This window comes from Silurus aristotelis (genome assembly GCF_946808225.1).
Source record: "Silurus aristotelis genome assembly, chromosome: 14".
Classification (NCBI taxonomy): domain Eukaryota; kingdom Metazoa; phylum Chordata; class Actinopteri; order Siluriformes; family Siluridae; genus Silurus; species Silurus aristotelis.
This window is the reverse complement of record NC_139587.1, coordinates 19,661,664-19,688,032: the sequence shown is the minus strand read 5'-3', so window position 1 is coordinate 19,688,032 and position 26,369 is coordinate 19,661,664. Positions and strand designations below refer to the sequence as shown.

The 26,369-nt window shown below is 38.0% G+C and overlaps 1 protein-coding gene across 2 annotated transcripts in view; it reads right to left on the bottom strand.

The window, feature by feature from the left end:
• The window catches only part of pcdh11 (protocadherin 11), a 189,449-nt gene that overhangs the window by 70,511 nt on the left and 92,569 nt on the right, over nucleotides 1–26,369 (bottom strand). For both annotated transcript variants that reach the window (XM_083561573.1, XM_083561574.1), the window contains one exon: nucleotides 2,409–2,619. In XM_083561573.1, coding sequence (XP_083417699.1) covers nucleotides 2,409–2,619 — 211 coding nt within the window. The remainder of the gene's footprint in view (nucleotides 1–2,408; nucleotides 2,620–26,369) is intronic.

Sequence of the window (26,369 nt, the reverse complement as noted above, 5' to 3'; positions counted from 1 at the left end):
CAGTGTAATAAATGTAAAAAAAAAATTTTTTACTAGAGGTGTGTATCGGCACCGTGTTTCAGTGGGACCCGAGTGAAAAGTCACAAGCGCAGGTGCTTATTCTCTAATATGACATGCAGGCAGGCGAGCATGGTCATGTTGTTTAACATGTGAAAATATTGAAGTGATGTGCTTGCAGCATTTGGTGTAAACTGTCATTTAGCCATTCATGCTGTGTAGTCCTTCAGTAACTAGTTTATCCTGGTCAGGGTTGCTGAGGTTTAAATTATTAAATGTGTAGTTCTGGGAAAAACATGTCGGACTAAATTCTGGCAAACAAACACGAAAAAAAAACCAAAAAAAAACATTTCAACCGAAGTCGGGCCTATAACATACTTTGACACCTCTGCTTTAAAAAAAAAAAAAAAAAAAGAAAGAATTATATTCCTCCAAACTATATAGAATATTTTTTAACCTTGCCTCTGCTAACAGGTTACAGAGATGGCATTATTTGAGAGGCCACTGTGACTAATGCAGCAATAGAATCATTCTAACAGATTCAGTGTGTATAAAAACTAGCTGTCAAAATATCAGTGATGCACGTGCGAAATGTCTTACATTTTTGAGAGGGTAGCAGCCAAAGCTGTAATATAATAAAATACTAATTAAAATTAATGAGAAGTTTCAGGAACACAACAGTTTATAAATTAATTAGAGATTATATCAGCACCAATAAATAAGAAGAGATCGATCTGTTGTTGAATCTCCCGTTTATCACTGATATTATGACTGATATTGATACTGATGTGTGGATAATGCTTGTTTTTCATGATAACCTCACGATGTTTTATAAAGTGACTATATATATACATATATATATATATATATATATATATATATATATATATATATATATATATATATATATATATATATATATATATATATATATATATATATATATATTCAAATTAATAGAGCCACAGTTATTTACTCTTATTTTTATCCTGGTATTGTATTTGTTTTATATTATACTAACTTCTACAACATTTGTTTTAGACTCATAGTGTTTTTAGACTCTGATCTGGTGTACTCTGGAGCTCATCCTCAAAAGAGCTTCAGAATATGTTTATGATAGAAACTATAGGGCTCTTCTCTCAGTGGCACTGTATGAGGGTGTCTACCAAATGCAATAAATGTGAGCGTAAATGTGAAAAGTGTAAAGGCATGTGGGCGTTTGTTGATATAGAATGTCATCTCAGGGAAAAAATAAAATGAAAGATAATTCCTGAGATAATATAGTGAAGAAAACAAAGTAAATAAAGAAATCTACTTTATAATGTAAAGATGATAAATTCCACTAATATAAAAAATAAATAAAAATATATATTCAGGCAACCAGGGCCAACAAGGCATTCTTTATCAGCCTAAACTCTATCAGAACCACTGACTTACATTTTTGTTATATATTTTTGTTCATGAATTGCATTTAATTATTCTCAATAGTCTATTCTCTTCATTTCATAGTGCTTCTCTCAGATGTGCTGCGTCCTTGAGCAGCAAATCTCAGAGTAAGTTCTGGTTTGAGTTTCTATTCAATAAGATTTCAGCCATCATGCTTTGCTGGGGTCAAAGGGAATTGCTCTATGGCCATCACTGTAAACACTGCAATTGTCCTATTGATTCATATCTATATTGCTTGAAGGCTGTTGCTTTAACCACTCAGATAGCGACTTACTTACACCAAGGCCTCCTCGAAGCCGTCTAAACACATCAGCATTCTCATGTCCTTTAATTGGATGGTCAGAGAATATGTGCTAATCAGAGCTATCAAACCGCATCTGCTGCAAAATGCACAAGCTCATGTATGTGAATGTAGATGTAATAGCTGTTTTTTTTTTTTTTATTCCAAAGTGGCTGAGAGTGAAGAATCAAATTTTTCTAGGTGCAGGTTCACAAAACAGAATTGATGCTTCTGCTAGCGATGATGTATGCGGGCAGTGCAGCTGTGGCTGCAGTGAAAGGAGACTTGTTAAATTGAGTTTATTGGGTTTCTTGATTTACTAATGGCATTTATTGTAAATGCATGAAATACCTGTCTATGATATGTCTGTTATATTGCGTTTCTGTAAAATATTGATGGTTTCTGTAGACCTTATACCTATACGCTCATCCAAGGGAAATTATGCAAAAAACATTCACAGTGTAGTCTTACACTGATGGGAATGGATTTCATCTAGTTTAAATATTTCCATACTAACAAAGTACATGATGTACAAGTACATGAATAGTATTCAAATGTCTTTACTGCCACACTGTTTGTTCCTACATTTGCTTAATCTCACAGTTTTGGATATTAAATGTATATCAGTTGACTATTGGGTGCTGCTCCTAGCCTGTGATGTAAAAGAATAGTAGCAGGCACTCACTAGACTCGGGGTCAGAGTTGCCATCACCTTCGGTGCGGCTGTTGGGTGATGTCTGCTCATAGTACTCATCCTGTGGGAATCCCAGTGGCAGCGATTGAGTAGTGCTGGTGCCACTGGCACTGCTGCCCACCTCCTGTTCTGCCAGCCCAGTGGCATTACAGCTTTCCTGAGAACCATCCGGAAGGTGAAAGGTCACACGCCGCTGACTCTGCTAAACACACAAACACATACGCACAACGCTGTTCAGCATAAGTAGGCAACGTTGTTGTGCTCCAAGGAGATATATAAAGACAGGGATAATTGTGAATAATGAGTGTAACAAGCTGCAGAGGCACACACTGAATGAAACACAGCTTGCTTAACCCTAATATCCAGATAATTCCTGACACATTCCTCAACAGCTGTACACAAAACCAGCAGCAAGTCAAGAGAAGCAGTTTAGATTATTGGTTTGAATTAATTAGTTTCTTGTTTTTGTTCTTTTTTTTCTTATTATTTTTTTAAGTACAAAGAAATATATATATATATATATATATATATATATATATATATATATATATATATATATATATATATATATATATATATATATATATACATACTCAGATACTTATATTTATATATTTATTCATTTTTTATTCATGCATGGTACAGATGCTGAGACCAATGCCAGAAAACATGATGTACTGGATGTACATGTGTGATAATGGTGGACATGTGCAGTGTGAATGGAGCAGAGGAATGCATAAAGGATTACCATCAAATCAATATAAAAAATAATAATAATAAAAGAGAAGGAGAATCTAGATTGAAACCATACAGAATACTTCATAAGTATATGGTTATCAAAAATAACCAGTATGCATTATCCTAGCCATAGATGCTCCATAATATCTCCAAAAGTATACAGACCACTTCCCTCACATTCTTGCCACAAAGCTGCACAAATCAGTCTAATGTCATTGTATACAGCAGCATTAAAATTAGCAAGAAATACTAAGAGTTAAAAACCTGTTTCAGCATGCCATTGCCTTGTCCAAGCAAGCTTCATGAAGATATGTTTTGTCGAAGTCGGTGTGTAAGAACTCGAGTGGCCTGCACAGAACCCTGACCTCAAACCCACTGAACACCTTTGAGATGAATTGGAATGCTCTTACCTAACATCAGTGTCTGAGCTCATGTGGCTAAATGACCACAAATCCCCACTGTTCTGACACCAACCACATTACAAAACCTTTGACCCTTAGACTCCTTACTGACCTTGCTAATACTCTTGCGGCTGAATGGATGCAAGTCTCTACAGCAACACCCCAAAATCTAGTGGAAAACTTGGAGTGGAGGTGATTATAGCAGCAAAGGCAATTCAGTCTAGAATAGGATGTTCAAAAAGCAGATATGGCTTGAGTAACGGTGTGCACAAACCTTCAGCAATATAGTGTAGCTCATCATATATACAATGATTCTTGTGTGGCTAAGACAGGGGTGTCAAAATCAGGTGTAATTATATTCTGCCCACGAGATCATATCAAATGTGTATTAGAGAGGCCCACCATTATAGAGCGCATACACCGCTGATACTACAAATCCAAGAAGGCTTTGTTGCGTTGGTGCATCAGTCAAGACCGCTGAAAAACTCTGCGTACTCTGCGCCGAATTTACTGATCGATTTGGCAACTTTGAAGCCCAGAAATGCAGATTTGAACTGCTCAGTAATCCGTTTGTGGTTGACGTGGAAAGCGCATCAACCAACCTCCAAATGGAGCTGATTGAACTCCAGTGTAGACGCGCTCAAGTCAAAGTACGACTCTGTGTGTGCTGCACAGATTCCATGTTTCCTCCCCGACACTCTGCCCCAACTCCATGTCCAAGCTGCTCAAATGCTCTCTATGTTCGGCAGCACATATCTGTGTGAGCAACTGTTCTCTTTGATGACGATGAACAAAACACCACTCTCGTGTCGTCTCACTGATGAACACTTTCACTCAAACCTGAGGATTTCCTCAGCTCAGATCCTAACCCCAAACATTGATGCACTTGTATCTAAGAAGAGATGCCAGGTATGCCAGGAACTCAAAAGGCAACAGATAGAGAGAGAAATAATAAGAAACAAATACATCTGATGTGTGTTTTATTTAAAATTGAATTTCTCATGTGTTTTTAATATTAAGCTTTGATTGTTCCAGATTCAATGTTTATGCATAATTGTTTGTTTCCATATGAAAAGGTTTAACATTACATATCTGGAGAGAAGGGAAAACATGCACAATTGCAGTCAATTTTTCAATAAATATTGAGTTTGGCCCGTGACTTCGTCCCAGTTCTTAATTTTGGCTCACTGTGAATTTGAGTTTGACACCCCTGGGCTAAGACATGTTTCTCAAGATACCACTGGTTCTCTTTAACTGCCTTCTATGACTTCTATCTATCTGTACTAAGATATTTTGCAAAACATTCTATGATTGTTTTCCACTGGGGCTGTGGAGGAGAGAATTTCGAAAGCCATAACTATGTGGTCTTATTAGACTGTTGTACTTTACAACTAAATATTAAGGAGACAATTTTGTAGAACAAGTGCAGAGCAGTGCAGGTAGAGTATTGTGTACAATGCATTGGGGATTGTGCTTGAAGAAGCAGGAGAGAAATGGTCTAATTCTCCTCACAATTGCAATCCCTAAAGTATTATATTTTAATGTTTTTGTATTTCATTTTAATAGCTCAGTTTATAATCATGAGCCCAGTGCTGCCTGAAAGCAACTTTTAGGGAAAAGAAAAAATGGTTCTGTTCTTGCTTTACAGTTGCTCTAGCATGCTTCTGATAAAGTCAGAATTGCCTGGGTCAGAGATTAACCACTAACGGTGCCAAGCTCAATGTTGTTACCGCTGTAGTACTGAACAGCAGATTTTGGCCAACACAGTGTAGAACACAATCTCTGGCAAGGCAGTTGTTGGCCAGGATAATCAGCCTGGCAGCTACTATTAGGAAAGTTTCTCAGTCCAATCTGGCCCTATGCGTGGGGAAGATTACAACTCACAAAGAGTCAGGATTGCTCGCTGAGGCATGAAACCAAAGCAGTAACACCATACCAATGCTCACTACTTTATACCAATAAGCTAAAGCTTTTGTGACTAAATTGAATGCATGGGGTATTGCTGAGACACACACATGCACACACACAGACATGCATTGATTGAGAAATATAAAATAATAATAATTATTATTATTGTTGTCTTATTATGATTTTCATAAATGTAAAAATAAACTTCCATCAAGGTAATACCTGCCCCTTTGTTGTGTTGATAATTATAATAATTAAATCATATAAGTTGAAAATCTCCAGATATCTCAAAAATATTGTTAATTAATTCAAAATAAGGAAATCAAACCTTCTATTTGATCCGGCGATCCGGCAAAGATCTTCCCTGCAAGTGAACTAGTTTAAATTCTATAATAACAATAAGAAAAAAAAAATAGTTTCAAAATCTAAAACAGGAACCTTTAAATTCCGGAACCAGCAAAAATGTGCATTTTCCTCCGACACTAACACTATTGGAGATATATGATCCGTTGTGGCGACCCCTAACGAGAGCAGCCAAAAGTAGGAGAAGAAGAAGCAGGCAAAAAACCTTATTGTGTGAAGTGAGTGGAAGTTTGTGCAAAACCTTATTTCCCATTAGGGGTCACCACAGCAGATCTTCCATATTCATGATCCGCATGTTTGATTTGGCATATGTTTTTACGCTGGATTCCCTTCCTAAAGCAACCCTCCCCATTTATCCGGGCTTGGGACCAACACTAAGAGTGCACTGGCTTGTGCAACCCTAATGGCTGGGGTTGGTTCCCTGACCGGGGATCAAACCCAGGCCGCAGCGGTGAGAGCGCCGCATCCTAACCACTAGACCACCAGGGAACCTCAGGTAATAATGAGTGCAAAATGAGGACTAAATGTGGAGTTCAAAAGCACATAAAAATCTTATGGTCAGGTGTCCACAAACTTTTATCCATATAGTGCATTAAAAAAAAGGACAAAAATATCATCCTGCTCTAAAAGATCCCCATGTCCTAAAATAAGTTGTCGAATGTTGTGTTGTTAACTCTCCATAATGCGTTCTGAGTGTTTAATTGATAGAGATTTGCAATCGTTAGGCAAAACGGTGATAGTTTTTCACTAGCCTTTACTGCTTTCAACCCAGTGGCCCAATTTAGAAAAAGGAGAAGGATGTGGATCAAGTGGCCTTAACCAGGCGGCTCCAGGAGCGTTATAAGGATTTTCTCGTTCAAAGAAGGAGCACTCCTGTCTCTCTGGGGACTTAGCTGCAGAGGTTTGAATGAATGACCTTTTTACAGACAGTCAATTTGTTGGAAGTAAGAAAACAGCCAAAGGCAAGCGCAGCTTTGCTTGATTCTTTATGAAACAGAACTAACTGGATGTCTGCAACCCCCACCCCCCTTTCTTTTTTTCTCTTTTTTTTTTTTGTACTTTGCGTTTGCATTAGGCTGCAAACTGAAAAGATCCATTTGTTTCCCTTTTCATTTGCAGCTCTTGGACGACTTCCTGTAACATTGTTATGGTGAGAATAAAAGTGACAGAGTACATCCTCATATTTGCTTCCCTAAATTTGTGCACAATGAAAAAGCAATGATGCTGAGATACGAGGTCGTGTTTACTCTCATGAACATGTGCGATGAAGGAAAACAAGAGGTGCTTAGAAGGCAAAGGTATTTTGCTGTTGTAGTTCTTTTTTCCGAGATTTATTCGAAAAACAAACATTAATAAATACATTGTTAAGCAGATTGTTTGTAGTTAGCAAAAATAAATAAATATATATATATATATATATATATATATATATATATATATATATATATATATATATATATATATATATATATATATATATATATATAATAAGGTAGCTACCAAAATACAAAAGTGAATCAAAGAAAAAAAGTTACTATTTACAGGTCCAAAAGAACTGAAAGAAGTATAAAAAGAAAGATACATCAAGCTTTATTATAATATTATTCTTGTGTCATGGTGATATACAGATATTAAGTTATTATTATTTCGTTATTGTTTTACAGGGAAGGAAAAAAATCTCTTGGCATTAAAACAGCTGCCTGCTGCCAAACCCACAGATTTGCAAAGAGCTTACCGGTTCATTTACGAACTATCGGTGGATTGACTAAAGCAAATCCTTACAATTGGCAAGCTGAATTGCTGAGTTGCGCTATTGGGTGTGTTATAGACACTGATCACCACCTCCAAAATTCATTCAGAAGCTAAAAGAGAGAGAGAGAGAGAGAGAGAGAGAGAGAGAGAGAGAGAGAGGGAGAGAGAGAGAGATCTCTCAGTGTACTAATGGATTATGCTTTAAAGGGATCTTAGATAGACTTATCGGCTGCGATTGCCTCTACTCTGCACACTCAATTCGATTCTTTTCATTCAAGCTATAATGATACTCTCTCGTCCTGACAATATCATAAACACTAATCTCATTTAGCATTTAGAAACCGGCAATGTGTGAGTGTGTCTGTGTCAGTGCGTGTATATGTGTGCACGTGTGTGTGTGTTGGGGGCGTATTGGAGATGTAATGAGATTGGAATTAAAATTCGAAAAGAGCAATGTGCAATTCTACCCCCTGTAGCCAGAAACCTTTCCTTTAAAGAATAGATCGAAGTTGTGCTGTCAGAGAACACAGTGGCATTCTGGTGACCTGAGACCTCCGAGCTGGGTGATGTTCTGATTGGTTTATCCTTGATCTGTGCTGACAGAACAACAGGACACTGATGTGGAATTATGCGGTCTATAATTTAGAGCCTGCGCAGCTCTGCTCCACCAGATGTGCTGTCATTTATTAAGGGGTCTGACTGGAAACATAGTCGGAGGTAAACAAATGAGCTGGGGAGCTCGATATGGTCTGTTGGTGCCAGTTTTATCACTGTAATGCAATGAACGACTAAGAAATTATTTGCATGAGTAAATAAATGAGAATACACTTTTTTTTTTGAGAATGTGTTTACAGAAAAGGACATGTTACTTTGCATAGGAGGCACAGTAGCGCAGCCCATAGCAATGTCCTTCCGGGTGTCTGCGTGGGTTTCTCTAGGTTCTTAAGCTTCCTCTGACTTCTAAGAATGTGCTGTAGGTGTGTTGACTACTGTAAATTGCCCCTAGGTATGAATGGGTGGTAAATGTGTGTGCAGACTGTATTTCCAGTATCACCCTCACCATTCTCAGGACTGAATCCAGATCCACTCTGAACCTGACCCTGACCTGGATAAAGTAGCTACTGAAGATCAATGAAAGAGAAATAGTTAGTTGTGATGCACTGAACTATTTGTAAGAAAGCTACATGCAAAGAAAATTCACTGTATGGATTTCTATGTTTGCCAATGGAAAATGATGATAAAAATGATAATGATAAAAAAAAGTCCTATGTAAAATTCAACACATCTGTCGTCCCGAATGTTTTTAAAGTCGGAATCATCTGTTAGGAGCTCATCAACGTTGAATGGAACAATAGTGACTCTTTTTTCTGAAAGAAAGTCTGCAAGTTTTCTCACAAAGCTTAAACATTTACATAGTGCCAATGTATTTACTCCTTTATTATTGCTAATCTTATAGGCTATTATTGCCATTTTGAGTTGGCCCATGAGTTTTTGTCCATAAATTGTTTTTCTTTATTTGTAACTTTATCTGTAAATAATATGTATATATTTAAATTTTTGATTGTGTCTTAAATTTATAGCTGCAACAAAATCTTAAGACAAATATTCTTTAAAAACCCAAACACAGTACTGCTTCATAAAGGTGTCACAACTGTGTAAAGACACTGCACTATGAATAAAATTGAATGATCACAGATCATGAATCTGTCACCTGCTTTAAATGTCAATAAATGAAGGTAAAATCTAGACAGTCATAAAAAATACTTTGTCTACTTCCTATATGGACGATGCCAACAAGCTATTATCCCAATCGCCATTTATTAAATTTGAATATCTTTAAGAGCAATCCTCTCACGGCCTAGAGTTTTGAACAAACATATACCATCTCATTAGAGGGGGTTAAGGTGCGTATGTAGGGCATTACCGTATGCCAGAAATTCATAACACAAATACAGGCTGCTCAAGGAGATATCCAGACCAAACAAAGCCTGTCAAACCAGATAACACTGCCATCAAAAGTATGTGCATAGAGATAAAGGGGAGGAGCCAGCTACTGAGTCAGCTACTGCCAAATGCTCCTTGCTAGTGGCGAACCCAGGCACGGCGCAGATGGAGCCAGATTGGCCGGTGAGCGGATTATGTGCTCCTTATATTAATGTAGGGAGAAAAAGAGAGAGAGTGGAAGCGAGGGGAGAGAAGAAGAACATCAGCCACCTACACCAGAGGGAAGTCGCGGATCAGTGCTTCGCCATGTCCTCTATCCTTAGCAAAGTCAGAATGTCAGTGTTATTCAAAAAAAAAAAAAAAAAACAAGTCCCAATTTCTATGCAAGATGGCAAGTGCAGCCTGTCCAGCCTCATTCTGAGTGACAAACAGCAGCAGCTTAGGAGTAGATCACCAGAGACTGGCTGGCTGGCTGAAGACACATCCTTGGGGCTAAATTGAGCTGTGAAAAATCTGTTTAACTGAAAAGGCTAATTCGCAGTCAATTGTTTAAAATAAGACTGGAAAGGCGGAGGAAAAAAAAAAACATCCATGAATACCTTATCACTGTTATCTGCATGCAAGAACATCTGATAACTTGAATTATACATTTCTGCCCATCATGTTTCAAGAGACAGAAATCATTTTCTGCCAGAAAACAAACGAACTGAGCATTGCCACAGTCTCGGGTTTGATCTTGTAATCCTATGTTTATAAGTTATGTTTTATTCATTCTTATTCTAATACTAGGCTGGTGTATAACAATAATATAAAAATGTAATTTCCCATTCTTTGCCATAGTCATCTATTCTTCTGCATTGCAATAAAATTGACAGAATTCTTCTTCCAAAAACATGGAACTGCTTTAAGTTGAAACCTGGTTGAGCTGAAAATATCTGAATTATTCATTGCTACCTTACAACTGTTTTTAAGCCCTTTAACCTCATAGATGAAGCAGGGATATGGTTTTGCACCTCATCTCAGCTTTTCTCTATTTAAATATGTCAGGGGAAAAAAAGTAATTCACTTTACTCAATTTTGTGCAGCCTTAGGTCCAGAGAAGCAGGGGGGAGTGGGTTGTTAAGACAGCATAAATGCTGCTTCGAGAGGACATGCAAAACTATTTTTCAGCCAAATGTAGTCGACGTACTCGAGTATTATTAATTTATTTATTTATTTTCATGTTGGATTTGAATATGAGGTCACCATCAGTTTGAATTTGTTGTGCCGCTTTAATTTGTTCCCATGAATAGGGAATGAGAGGATAACGAAAACGAGGGTGCTCATGCAGAGTGACCCTGACTACTGCTCTCCCTTTCGCCTCCATGGAAAGCAGGCAGGGCTGATCTCCAACTGTGGAGCACCGTGAAATAGCATTACGGTTAATTTTCTCGTTTGGCGCTTTCTCGAAAGCCAGCAAGACACCAAACAGGCATCTCTCCAGATCCGTGCGTGGCACGAGCTACTCAGCTGAAAAAAAAAAAAACATATGTGGCCTGTTCATTTTTCTCCCCTTTGCTTTCCCTTGATAAAACTGAACAACCAAAGACCTTAATGTCCTCAGCAACATACAAATCCTAGTTGGTTTGAAGCGGCTGTTATTTTGGGCACTTGCACATATCTTTCCTAGCCTGAATTCAAGCACCTGACTCAGCAGACGGGCAGAACAAAGTGCAATACTCTTCTAGGCCTACTAGCCATTTGAAAGAAATATGTATGCTACAGTATAAATTGTTTCATATTGTGTCATATGGAGGTAAATAACCTGCAGGAAAAAGGATCAGATGTCAGCGAAGGACTTGTAACCAATAGGCTTATATTTTGGAAATGTAAAACATTGACAATGTCTATTATTTTTATTTATATTTTGCTTGCTTGTTGTGCCACAGGGCATGGAAAGAAATAAAATGTGAGTGCTGAAAATTGTCATAGCAGCACAAGAGCAACAAGTTCCAGATAAAGCCTCTGTTCATATTTAACATTTAAGTTTTGTTTAGGTCATAATGATGCGTTTTAATGTTTTTATTAACATCATTGCCAAAAAACAATTTAAGCGGGACTTGCCTGGCTCTTATTCTGGAAAGCGCAACGAAAATCATATTCAAAGCTTCAAAGGTCACGCTTTAATCAAATTGACCCGACGAAACGATCATGTTGGATGTGAAATGTGCGTTCGGATCACAAGGGTAAAAACACACAATGTTTTACAGATTTAAAGTTGTCGTGGGCCGAACCTTGAAAACGACCATAATTAACTAAATGCCTGAGATTAAAGATCACTCTAATCATAACTTAGATGATCGTCTGACACCACGTTAGCGTTCGTGATAATGAAAAGATGAGCCGGTCTGTGCTGTAACAGGCACTTCAGAGACTGAAAAGACAATCTCAACAGTGCTTAAGGCCTCTTCTCCCTTGATGGAGCGCACTGAGTCACAATGTATTTGCAAGTGACATTTTGCTTAAAGTAAATGCCTTTTGATGGAACAAAAATCTGAAAATTGCTCATTAGAGCTAGGATAAGCCTCCGTGGCCTTACAGGGGAAAGGATATGGAAAAGAACTGTCACTTCATTAAGCATCAGAGAGCTAAAGCATAGAAGTCATTAGCTACTTTGGCCAATGCCACGTTCATATTACAAACTGATAGTGACAGGTGAGAAAGGAAATATATATTTTTTTGGACCTGGAAAGCTGAACTAAAATACATAGTAAAAGCAAACGCATTTGCAAAGAGAGAACCTTGAAAACTTGGACTTAAGCAAAAGCATGAAGGTCATGCTTTAATTAATCTCTTATACGAACATTGCAGAAGACTTACTGAAACGCCTCACAATATTATATAGATACTATAAGACAATCTAGGCTGCGTTCAGTGCTCAGACATTCTCTGCTGGTAGTCTATTGAAAGGAACTGATAGAAAACGATAGGTGGATGCAGAAAAAGATGTTTGCATTGGCTTTTTGACGTGATCTATAAGATTTGGTATCGATCTTAGAGCCGGTGTGTCACCCAGTTGGTATTACTACATTAGTACTCTGACATATCTGGTAGTAGAATACACAGTGACATTGGGGTTTGATAGGCAGCCCCTGGAATGCTGATGAAGCTGTCAGAGAGCAGTACATATCTAGTGAATGAGTGAAGAAAAAAAAAGGCTCTGAATAGGGAACACAGAGCGACTATTTGTATTTAAAACAAATAGCTTTGTCTCGTGAGGGACTGTATAGTTACTCAGAGAAAGAGAAAGGGACAGAGAGAGAGTTGTGTTTAATTATTAATCAATAATTTTCCATTCTGCATATAATTCTCTAACAGCTCTCACCAAACGGAACATGCTAGAGCAGAAACAAGGGAGACACACGTGACTATTTTCCGAGCTGTGAGTGCATAGGAGGCAAAATATTCATGTCAACAAATCAACAAATCACTCGAGGAGCTCAGAGGGCAGCCACGAGCATGTAGGAGAGCAAGGCGCTTAGCAAAGTGCACAGGATGCACTGACTGATGTGGCCTGTCAGGTATACAAGGATACAGATGGCACAGGCTACAGCGAGGCTCCACGTCATGTCCGACAGCGGCAGCTATAGCGCAGTCCTTTATACGCCACCGGCATAATTACATCTGTCATAGAAAACAACGGAGATTCATCAGGCTGATCAAATATTTAAGCAGAGACCTGTGGTCCAGCCATTTATAAGAGACATACATTTTAGTGACGGTAGCGCCTCTGGCGAAGCCCAGTGGATGGTAAATGTTTCTACAAAACTTTCATATCCAGTGAATTATGAAACACTAAGGTTTAATATTTGCCTCAAGACTTAAAACACTATGGGATGAACCTTTTTTTTAAACATATAAAAATAGACACGAACGGATTTCCAGAGAACCAGATTTGTTGAAGAACTACGTAAGATTCAGCACCCTGCTCTATGACACGGCATGCAACCTATTTGCTATACAATTAATCCAACCTGTTCAGCGAGGCTTGGCTTTGTGTGTCCAGCGGGAAAATGTAAGCCTCTGTAAATGCCGAGCATCAATAAGCTGTCGGCGGGGCAGAACAGCTTTCTCTGACACCTCTTCATTGTGACACAGATTGGATTGGCTCATCAGCAGCCACAAAGCCATCTCTGCTCACGGATTTATTGCCTTTGAATGATGTGGTTTCTCGAGGAGACGAGCACTTCTGCTCGACAAAGCATCTCGATGAATAAAATAAAAATGAACAAATTAATTAGCTCATTAGGCGAAAAATCGCAAACGGAACTACACTCTCGAGTCATTTCTCACAAGAGACACACTTGAATGAGAGCTTCAATGTCGCATGAACAGATTCCGATTTAACCTTGGGAAGGCATGAGGGTCCCAGTTTGGACCTGACCTCTTGTTTCTGTCTGTTTGAGGTTTTGCATATTCTCTGCATGTCTGCTGTGGGTTTTCTCCAGACTCTCTGGTTTCCTCCCACCTCCGAAAAAATATGTTAATGTGTGAATTGTTATGTGTGCAAGCATGCGACTGATTGCAAGCCACCCCATCCCAGTTGCATTGTACGCATTATGACCCGCAGTTCCTTTTTAAAAAGAATCTGGATCCGCCTTAGTGCTGTCCAGGATGAAATGATTACTGAACATGAACGAACTAAAAAGAAATAATAATATAACCCCAGAAACCACTGGCTTGCCATTAGCTCAGAAAAAAAAAAAGATTATGGTTATATTGTAGAATAAAACCCACACTAAAAGCAAGGCCTGTCAGTAAAAAAAGATTTGTTTTCCCAGAACATTTTTTCCTTGAAATGAGAATGAGCAAGGTAGTGTGTGAAGATCTATGAGAAGATCAGGCCAGAGGGAAGAAAGCGAAAAATTAATCAGCACTCTCTGCATTGGCCCGAGTTTGTGCAGATTCAATGTGGTATATTAGATGTTTAAAGAATGGGTCGGTGACCCTGACCTATCTGCAGTGGCTCCTCAGACCAGCACTGTCAAAACTCTGCAAAAAGAAATGTAGAGACAAGTGAATTTTTTGGCGAAGCACATCAAAGCTCCACTGCATGTCTCAGTGAGCCACAGCACAGAGGCACGAACCAGACCTTTGATCATCTCCAGCTTTCTGATCATTAAAATATCGGATGAATAATTGATTAAAAACAGCAGGGCTTATTGTGTTGTGTCTCTAGATCCCAATTTATTTCAACCTTGAGAAGTATTTTTTTTTGCTTCTGCCAAATGAATAAATGCAGAATAAAGTCACAAAAATATTAAGATGTATGTCTTGAATAATGCTATTGGTATTAGCAATATTTTGTATGCCATTACATTAACCTTAAGCATTTAGAACATATTAGAAAAGCGAAGGAGAATGGATTTATTTGCAATTTAAAATCTTAATGATTTTTATTTTGTTGAATAATTACAAAGAGCAAAGAAGAAAGGTCCAACCAGGGTCATCCTTAACCAAGGGGTCTTATGCAGGGAAAGTTTTGTGCACACAAAAATACAAATATATGCTATGTTTTATTATTCCTCAAGGCTGGGGTTAGCCTCAAAGGGTCAGAACATGCTCCTGAGATTTTCTGCCACAATAATAGCCAACATATAGTACGATACAAAATAGGAGTCATTAAGAAGGAGCAAATGATTCCGGCTACATTATGTGATTTTACACAGAATTACAATGACGTAAAAATGGGAACAAGGTATTGTTTTGAGGCAGCTTGTGCTGTATAACTTTCAAAAAGACATTGTGTGCATGGGTCACATACAGTACAGACCTCAACCATGTAAAAAAAAAACAAAATTCATTAAGGATTTACACTGCTTGTTCTATTAAGCTAGATTAGACCAGCTAGGTTAGATTTGGTAAACAAAATACATTATTAATATAACTTAATTTTTAATGCATTTAATGTATTGTCTATTTTAATTGTTACTTTAAGTAGCATTATGCTTCATGCTGCATGACTGATACGAAAAGCAGCAGCACACACACAGTGGCATGTTGGGTGTCGAGTTGTGACAATTTCCAGGTACATTCTGAGTTCCTGATATTTACAGAACACCACACATTTCACAATCACACATGCAGCAGCTCATAAAAAGTGTTATTTTACGTAGGTTGTGCTGATTACATACTTTAATCAACAACCACTTGCCTCGGTCATGATCAGTAACATCAAGGCAGCTACAACAACAACAACAAAAATAATTGTTGCAGACATAATTGATGTGAGACAAGACTTTTTAAAAATTTTATTTATTTCTCCAGTAATTGTTATACAGTAGTTTCTGGACTTAATTTAAGCAAACGTGTTCTAAGCATACACTATATAGACAAAGGTTTTAGGACACCTGACTTTTCCTGCTATATCTGAAACAGAAAGTACAGCAAAGGGTTCAGCAAAGAGCACTTTACAGTACTAGGGATTTGTCTTGTTGTGAGGTGTAGAAATATACAAATAAATGAAATGTGTACAGTTACAAATGAATGAATGAATTGGAACAATGACTGCATCCCAGGCCTCCTCACATCACCATGCCCTTGTGGCTGAATAAGCACAAATCTCCACAACCACACTCCAAAATGTAGTAGAACATCTTCCCAGAAAAATTGTTATAAGAAGTTGTTATAAAAGCAGACTAATTGTGGAATGGAATATTTTAAAAAGCACCCACGAATCACATGGTCAGGTGTGCACAAACGAATGTCCATATTGTGTATCACGTTAACAATGTGAAAAAAATGTTGTGCGCTATAGACGTTACAGTTTACTACTGACCCACCCAATCACTCAGCCCCTTACTGCTACTTAAATGATGCCGCTACCTGAAAACTAGTTTGAGGCATTTATGTAATGCCAGCTACCTCAGAAATAAAACGTGACGTGTCCCAGGATAGGAAGATGCGTACATGATACATGATATTGATACGGATTTATTTTAGGATACTAACCATTCATTTACACGAAAGCCTTTCTATAGTGATGTGTAATGCAGCACTAAGCTCTCACATTATTTCTGATGCGAATAAACATACCATAATCAAATGCACCGATTTTAGAGCCTGCTGCTTATCATCTTAATATGATTGTCGATCACTCAGCCTACCAGCCTGCCTACAGCAACTGAAAGGTACGCTGTGTGTTTAAGCATATTGCTAAAAATAAGGAGTGGTAAGTGATGTAGGAAACTACAGCCATGGACCAAGAATTAATCATGTAGCAGGATCTCAGAGCACTGCTCCAAATGTAAAAAAAAAAAAATTAATAAATAAGTTTTTGTACTGTTTTGTTCTTATAATCTACTGCAGAAGAAAGAGATGTGTGCCATTGTAAATGTGTTTCCTATTGATCACAAAAGTTTATACTGCATGTAAATGATGCACGGTAGATGGAAGTTTCTTTTGGCAATCTACGCGCTGACTTCAAAACAAAGGTTCCTGCATTTTCGGTGCCGATCTTCAGCTGCGAGGAAATGACCAGTGAAATGTGTATGCATGCTAATCTATCTCCAGGTCCTCGGGTACATTTATAGCTCAGCGCATTATTCTGATGAATTGCGCATAGTAAGGTGTCAAATCGCCTTCACGATGCTTTGTTATCGGAGAGTGTTTACAACCAGAGACACCTGGTGTTCACTTTTTCCCCATATTTTATTCCCGTCAACTCACTGTACGTTTATTACAGATTACAATTTCCTGCTCTGTTTCTCCGCCACACATGAATAAACATAAGCAGTTTGCTCGTTAGGTAGCCATATGGTTGGGGTGTTTGCAGTACTTATGCATGCCTGTGTAAGGCTGGAGTGTACAATGTCCTTGCAGGCCATCATGGCCCTCTTGCGATGTTTGCCATGCAAAGGAAACCTTCACTTTATGTCCTCATGGGACTATTTCTGTAGTATTGTCCTTCAACTTCGACTCACTTTCTACCAAAGCAGTCTCTCTGGACCTTTAAAAAAAAAAAAAAAAAACCTCCATGGACCAATTCCAACACCCTGCTTAGTTCATACTGTGAGCCTGGATCAGCCGTGTTGATGGTTGGGCTAGGTTCAAACCACTGGGACCCCCAAAATCCCAGCTGTGATTTGCAGCTTACACACCCATAAAGTGCTGTGGCCAAATGCAGTTCTTATTCATCTCAAAGTGGTCGTGAATGTAGGACAAAACCTATAATGAGCCTAACCTTCCTCAATAACAGTCGCCATGGACTGCCACTCCCTGATGAATGATGTTCCACGGTGTTCAACCTTTCTAAAAAAAAAAGCTTAAACAATGTGTTTGTACAGTCTAACTCTCACTCTGAATTTTCTTTTTTGCCCTAGTACGTACATATTGATCATGTCAGATAAAAGAGACCTGGTAAAAAAAAAATAATAATATACATAGATCAATACGACAGTAGAAAAGAAATTGTAAGTGGACAGATGAATCTAAAAAAAGGTATTAGATTGCAATAAATGCAGCTCCAAATCAATTTACAACCAACTCTTTTTTTTTTAATGAATGCAAGAGACAAAGGAAAAAAAAACTCTTCGAAATCCCTCCAAATCCTTTCTGCTCGAGGATATGATTCACTTCTCTCTGCCTAAATTCTACCTCCAGTTCATTAGGCCAAACAGCAGTGAAACTGGTGAAAGTCTCTTATTATCCCTGTTCCACGCACAGGTTCAGCTAACTCCACTTACGACTGGGAGCTCTTTGAGAAGCGAGAGCAGCAGGGGCTCAGTGTGTTGAAGCAGTGAAATGACGGTCGAGAGCAAGCTGTCGTAGCAGCTCATCCTTGCAGAACGGCCTGGCAGGCCCTGGACTTCCACCTCAGCTGTTAAGTGGAGGTGAGAGAATCCTGCGGCCTGCTATCAGACAGTTACCCACTGAGCCTTGTTTACGTGCCTGTATTTTCCTGATGTGAAATACGGGCACGGCTTTCAGAGCAAAATAACTAGTTGCACCTTGTGCCAAGGAGGCATGCACAATCTCCCACATGCACAGGCACGAAGAGGCAGAGCATATGCATGCGCACATGCTCCTCACATTCTAATGTCAAAAATAATCATTTTGAAAATTAAAACTAATATAGGCAGCCATGTCACTAAAAGGTTTACTGCTGTGTGATCTTATTACTTTGTAATCATTATGCCTTTTCCCATAAATATGTCGTTTCTCTCTGATAGCAGGCTGAAGGGGGGTAAAGGTCAACGTTGAGAAGCCACGCTTCGTAATTGGTTCCACTGCAGAATATTCGGCCGCAATGCACCTCGCATCGGGTCCATGCTAAATGAGGTGTTTTACTTTGTCGCTCACTTTCTTTCAAGTGTCATTTCTCGGGCACGTTTTGTTTTTTAAGCACTTTTAAAGGTCAACACTCTTTTGCTACTTTGCTAAGTATTTTTTGGAACGGAGCCATTTCACATTTTCTCTCAATCTGCACCAGTAAAGATTCCTATGCTCTGCAATAATAAGAGAAAGAAAGCAAGTGTGAAAAAACATCTAACAGTTTCTCACATATTTAAACTTTTCACCCAGTACAGGCATCTCACACTTGCTAGCACCAGAGGTATTTCTGCAATACACACAACAGCTTAGGCTAAAAGGCTGAAACACATTCGCATTTCAGGGTCTGTCACCTTTGTTTTAGAGTGACTTATATGGTGCTAAAGCAATGTTGTTCCTAGTACACCAGTCCTTCTCACATACTAATTACACCATCACTAATCATCACTCTGTATTTTGAAGAAGTCTGACTTTCGTTAACTCTGAGCCTCCACTTTCCAATAGAAATGTGTACTTTCAAGAATTTCGTTTCATATTTTACTAACGTAGGTGTTGTCAGAATTATGGAATTGTAATGCTTTGGCCACTACAGGCCCACAATGTCACCCATATTATCATCCTCCTCTCTGTTTCATTTTATCATTACTTCCACCTGTGCCTCAATTCCTCCATGTATATAGTATTTAAGCATTTACATTTACATCTACAGCATTTAGCAGACGCCCTTAAGCTGGCCTGTTTTCTTAGTTTTCTCGATTTAGTATTTCAGGAACTTGAACTCAGGTCAAAATTCAATGAATAAAAGAAAATGTTAATGGAATCCTCAAAGCTTTTAGCTATCAATAGCTGTCTGTGTTTAGTAATGTCAGGAAACAAATTTGTATACCTTTACTTAATATATACAGTGGCACCTTGACCTACGAGTGAATTAATGTATGAGATTTCCGAGGTACGAGCGGTTACTCGGTCGATTTTTTGCTATGTTACACGAGCAAAAAATTGAGGTACGAGTTTGAGACGCCTCTGCTAAATGCCGAAGCGAAACCAGAAAGCAGAGACTGTGACGAAAATTAAGATAAGCAAAGAAGAAAAAGTAAAAATGTAATAGTTTAGGGATACGTAGTGTGCAGTAGTGATAGAGAGAGTAGCAAAAAACGAGTTTTCCCTCCACCTCCGCTTTTTGCCTCTAGTACCATTATGTGGTATGGATGTAATATAAAGTGACCCTACTATGTTTCTTGTGGCTAATTAAATATGGCCTTCATATAAAGTGCGATAATGAAACTGTTGTAGCTACAATATTAGTAATTAGAACAAAAAAAAAAATTACACTTGAGTGCCAGATTGCACATTTTTGCTTAAAATGTAACATATTTTATGTAAAAAAAGAAAAAAAAGCTTTTTCATTTATTAATCCTTACCAACGTATTTTAATTTTTTATTGAACAACCTGCATTATAATCCATCAGTGGCATTATCATACATTCTGGCTTCACTGTGGATCACTATGTGTCTTTTAAAAACAACAAGAGAGTGACAGTAAATTGGAGCCTAACACATATCCCTTTTTCACTAATGTTATGCTGCACACAAAATCTTCAGACATTCATATGCAGAACAACCTACCCTGTCCCACACCATGTTGTAGTGGATTTTCTGCAAGCTCTGGATATGTTGCTCTACTTTGTATCATATTATTTATCATGTGCACAAAAAGCTCTGGAGTGGACATTTATTCCTAAGAAAAGACCGGCAGTGAAATTCAGGTTTACTCCAAGGTTAGGATGGTAGATTTGAAATATTGTGGACTTTCAGGCATTTATCATATTTAGTATTGTGAGATTTTGATTGCTGCACAAATAAAGTAAAAATTTCCCTGTATTGTGCGTGCTCAAAACAATACAAAACTGTTTTCTCCTGATTTTGCTTTCAATAATAAGAAAAAGTATAGGCATTTCATTTTCAATATTTTTTATTATTTTCTGTCCAGTGTATACTTTTTTCCCCATCATGTAAGACACACAGAGGTGGTTTGGAAGTGTGAAAAGCTAATCCATCTGCCACCTTCAATATTCTCCTAATACCTAATGGGGTTGAACCTACACCTGCTTGAACACCTTTTGTAGTGCATACTGTTGTCGATACACTGACAGATTTTTATTCTTAATCACAAAATGACAAATTTGCTTGACTGGTCATTTTCGAATGTAATCAAGCCTAGGAAATGTGTTTGACGTAAGACAAAATTTGGATTGAAGAATTACAGACTTTGACTGGAAGGCTCACTTAATTACACCCATCTGAGCAGAAAGTCTGCTAGTTTGCCTCAATATGTTAGCACACTGAAGTGACATCTCATTTAGCACATGTGGACCTGGTTCATCAGCTTATTACTATTAAGTGCCTTGTATTTCCCTGTACAATTCCTAGCCAGGCCACACTTAAAGACCTGTATTGATCCTCATGGTACACACCATCCTCTCATTTCATTAGGCCTGGTGCCTTTAATTACTCCACACTCTAACCTTGTGGTGTTTCATTTGGGCCGACAAATTGGGTGAATTAAAAAAAAAAGGTTGGAAAGGAAAAAGGCAAAAAGGAAAAACGTCAGAATGCGGTTGTAGATCCCTGTACTGGCAGCATCAAATTCCCAGGCGGCATAATAATTAAAAAAGTTCATCAATGTTCCCTTTGCTCATCACATTATGCAGAGGTTGGGCTCGCCTGTAATAGTTCTGGAGAATTCATTTAGGAAATTAGACCAGTTTGAGCTGATTCTTCATCAAGAGAATGGTCCAGTGCTTCCTGTGAGTTTTTCATGGATAAACCTCCACCTCAGCTTTTTTTTGTTTTGTTTTTTTTTTGAGTAAAAATAAACAGTGAGTAAAATTTGATACATGGTCTAATGGTGATCCTCACATGATCTGTGTCTTCCAAATGGTCTCTGACCCATCTTGAATTGGTATTTAGCCATTTGGTGATAATAACTTCATCTGGATTGGCTAAGGAGCGCTGAATAGTTCGTTGCAAAGGGAAATGAACAGAATTATTGCTTGATTTAATTAAGCATTAAAATTCAATTAGATATCCTTTTCACTGAATTTAAAAGTGAGTTTGGTCAAGAACTCCCACAGAAACAGGCACAGTTCAAGGACATTTTCAATAATAACAATAATGATGATTTAATAAGGCTCTTGTAATGAAATCAGTGACGTGAGGATTACATGGAAAATCTAATGTAATGTAAAATTTCACAGTGAGATTTTCACCAATTTTTTTTTTTTTATGTATAAATATTAGTCCTCTGGACAAAGGCATTATTAAACATTATTTTCAGCAGCCAGATTGCGTAGTCCTTGAAGTGAAATGTTCACTGATGGGGTGATTGAGCACAAAGTAAAGCTTTCATGAAGTTATCGAGTTGCAAAGGACAAAAAAAAAAAAAAAGCTATTGCTATGCTTGAGATGAGAGGCTAAATCGACTCGAACTTTTCGTCCCTTGCCCTCCACGCTACTGGAACGCCTCATCAAAGCTAAAGTCAGACCTTGTTTTACATGTGGCACTGATTTATCCCACCAAACACCTGGTTGATGTCATTTCCGCACTATAGCAGAGAAGAGAGTGTAGAGGTCATGAACCAGAGCGCTTTGACAAGCAGGGAAGGATGATGAGGTAGGAAGTAGGAGCTCCGTCCTGCCTCAACCTTCAGAGCTTGTTTTTTCTGCATGACATTTAAATTGTAAATGGGTTTGATCTTCCTCCTATCGAGTGACCTGACACTTTTGTTCATTGCGAGTGGCACTGGCATTGTCTTCACTTGATAATGTGAAAAGCCCACTGTATTAGGGCTCATGTTGGAACAAGAGGAGGATCACTTATCACTGTCACTTAGGCCTCGTCTGGCAAACAAGCCACCTGATGGGGACACTGATTAATGGTGCTGGATAACTTTGTGAGCACAGCAAGAGCACCACAGAGGTTCTGTCTGATTTATACTTAAGCATATGGGCACCATATGGATTCAGATGCTTAATGAAATACTGTTGCCAACAACGGCAGATCTATAGATATCAAAACTCGGTTTCGGTTTTTGTTTTCAGGGTGTAATAAATGTGCAATTACATTATTTTTTTTAAATGTATAATAGTCCTAATTACTTTTAACTCTCTAACCCAATGTTTTAATGTTAAAATAAATGAAACTGTCCTGATAAACTACCCCTGTTCTATTTACGTTATAATTGTTGGTATTATAGTATAATTTTGCGGTTTTAATCTTGAAATGTGTTTCTTATTTCTTGTCATTCCCATGACATTGCCATGCACACACATAATTATTCACACCTTGGGGCAAATGTAGACTTGCCAATCAACCAAACTTGTTTTTTAGAAGTGGGAGGAAACTAGACAAGCCAGATGAAACCCACATGGACATATAAAACTCAAAACGTAAGGTAATGTTGTAATCAGGGACTTGGAGACATGATGCTACCCATACTGCAGCACAGTATCTCTCAAGCATGCTAATGCAATCCCTAACAACACCAAGAAAAGGACCGAAATGAAAGTTATACTTTCTTTTATAACCACTTTATCTGTGTAAAGCTGCTTTGAGACAATGTCCATTGTTAAAAGAGCTATACAAATAGAAATTAATTGAATTGAAATGAAATGAAGCAGGGTGAAAAAAGAAGTGGTCCACATCAATAATATTTGGCAATAATTTCTGTCTATTTAGTTATTTGGAGGGGGTACATTGGGGATTACGATCTGGTACAAATGATTGTTCTTGTTCTTTTCTATAAGTAGGTGCTAAATGGTGTGCATCAACAAACAAATGGAGATACCAAAAATTAAACTAGATAGATAGATAGATAGATGGATGGATGGATGGATGGATGGATGGATGGATGGATGGATGGATGGATGGATGGATAGATAGATAGATAGATAGATAGATAGATAGATAGATAGATAGATAGATAGATAGATAGATAGATAGATAGATAGATAGATAGATAGATAGATAGATAGATAGATAGATAGATAGATAGATAGATAAGTTTACATACTGAGCTTTCTTGTCAAGTTCTAAAAACAGCTTTTACTTAATATATTTTCAAATAATATCAAAACCAGGGCATCAAGTCTTGAGCTAATCAAAGTAAATCTTTGCTTAGACAAGGACAGAGAGTGCCTCATTTAGATCAGCTTGTTTTGACCATGTCAAGCTGACATAAACCTCTCAAGTGTTTATTTACACTTCTGATACACTTAGAGGTATTGACTATGCTCTAAGACTTCCAGCATTTATAGCAAGAGTTATTGATTGGTAAAATTGATTTGGAGCTGATGGAAAAAGATGCTTAGTCACGGTGGACATGAGTAATTTACACAGCGAGTGAAAGTAAGTAGAGGAGATGTTAATAAGCCCGGACTAATTAAAGCAATATCAGGCATCCATGTGCAGCATTGCAAGCATTCTCAGGCCTATCTTAGGCAAAGCAAGTTTCCTTTTTTTTTAACATTATTTCAGTGTCTTTTTTCAAGTTGGCAGAAGATGAATAGCTGTCAGGAGGCATTTTAGTAGTACAAATAAGGACCTGCTGCCTTTAGATTGCAACCTTAAAGTGTAATACATATAAGTGTAATTTAATATAAAAGAAAAGATTACTGAAAGAAAAGAAAAAACTTAAACCAGGGAAATTTTTCATATCGCCTTGCAATAAAATGCTAATACCAAATATCAAAACAATAGGCTTGATTGCAAAAGAAGGGCAAGTAAGGGTAAGAAATGAGAGCATGTGTAAATGCCTGTGATTTTTGGCAAGCCTTGTGTGCTGTCCCGAGCTGCCTTTGCGTGTAGTCTTTTGTGAAGAATACAATCCTGCCAACAAAACAGCTTGTCGAAAGGCCCTCCTGAAACTGGTGTTTTCAGTTAAAACACTTTAAAAAGAGTCAAACTGGCCTTTCAGTATGGATCTTGCACCCTCACTGTGATTGGCTCAGTGTCTAAAATATTAGAAATGGCATCTGATAGTTGAATTGTTGTATTGTGTTTTCTTCCATTGCTGTGTGTTATAGACATGGCTTTGCCGGCTATCATTATTCAGCCGTGATCCAAGTAGTACAAGCATCGTTCTGAGGACAAAATAATATTAATAATGCTAAGCATTGAGCACTGCACTGTTTAAAATCTAAAAAATAAGCAATTCTAATTCTAATTATAATATTCTAATGTGCAGTGCATTAAGGACAAGATAATTGATTCATTTATATTATCGACCATTAAAAATTAAGGCACATAAAGCTTTATCTGAGTCATTCTATGTTTATATATTGATTGAAATAGTTCAGCCCATAATATAATATATTATGGTGAGGCAAAAAAAAAAAGTGCAGGAAAATTAAAAGACATCAGTGCTGCTAAATGTGGCCCATAGCTTAACCATATGCAGCAACGACACCACACCGTGCTTTCTGCTCCAGACCTCATGCTGTTTTCTGGCGTCCGCTATCCTCATCGACATATGCTGTTTGCAGCGCGCAGTGTTAAAATCCATTCGAGTTCAGTAAACGGAACATGTTCCTGTGCTCGGCTGTGGTCGTAATCAGTGCTGTTTCTTCAAGGAGCAGTAAAGCGTGATCCCACATGGACCCTTAGAGCTCTGGATGAACGTCTCCTTAACTCCTTATTATCAGCCACAGGCCTTCCGCTAGACGGGAAATAATAACGAATATTTATACCATCGAATTCTCAATTCGACTTGGTATGAAGGTGGTGATTCATTTTCTCTAACAGCATAGCTCTGGCAGGATTCCTGTCTGAGAGGTAAATAACAGGTTTCTACTAATGCACTCATGCTAATACGTTTTGATTTCTGTAGTATCAGCTAATTCACAGGAACTTGTATGGTAGATGCTCACATAAAGAAAAAGGGATTAAAAACGTGTGTAATTGCTGATATGGTAAAGTTTTCTTATTTTGCATTTTTGAGGCTCAAGGGTCAGCGTTTTGGAACAGTCAGAGGTGAAGGCAATGAGCTTTACCACAGGCTTTGAGCTTTGTGTTCTTTTTTTCAGTAACAAGTAAAATTATTTATTTTTCTATTATTAACTATAAGATTTAAAGAGAGCGAGAGAGAGAGAGAGAGAGAGAGAGAGAGAGAGAGAGAGAAAGAGAGAGAAAGAGAGAGACTTGTGAGGGAAAGAGTGTATATAACAACTTCATCATAAGTGATGACATAAACAGTAAATAGTTTCGCAGACATTTCACGACAGCAAATGCAATTCAAATGGATAAAAAACATGTCATGTCCTTTACTAAATTAAACCTGTTAGCTTTGGCAAATTGCTCTGCTACAATAAGAATAGAGCGCTTGAAGACATGTTATTATGGGAAAATTATCACCTCCATGTTGGTAAGAGTAACTCCGCTTTGTGTCAGGCCTCATCACGCCACCCTGTCGCTGATTATTCTCCTATAACCGCACACCCCATTGCGTCTTACTTTCTTCTATGTGTTCTTGGATTGGAG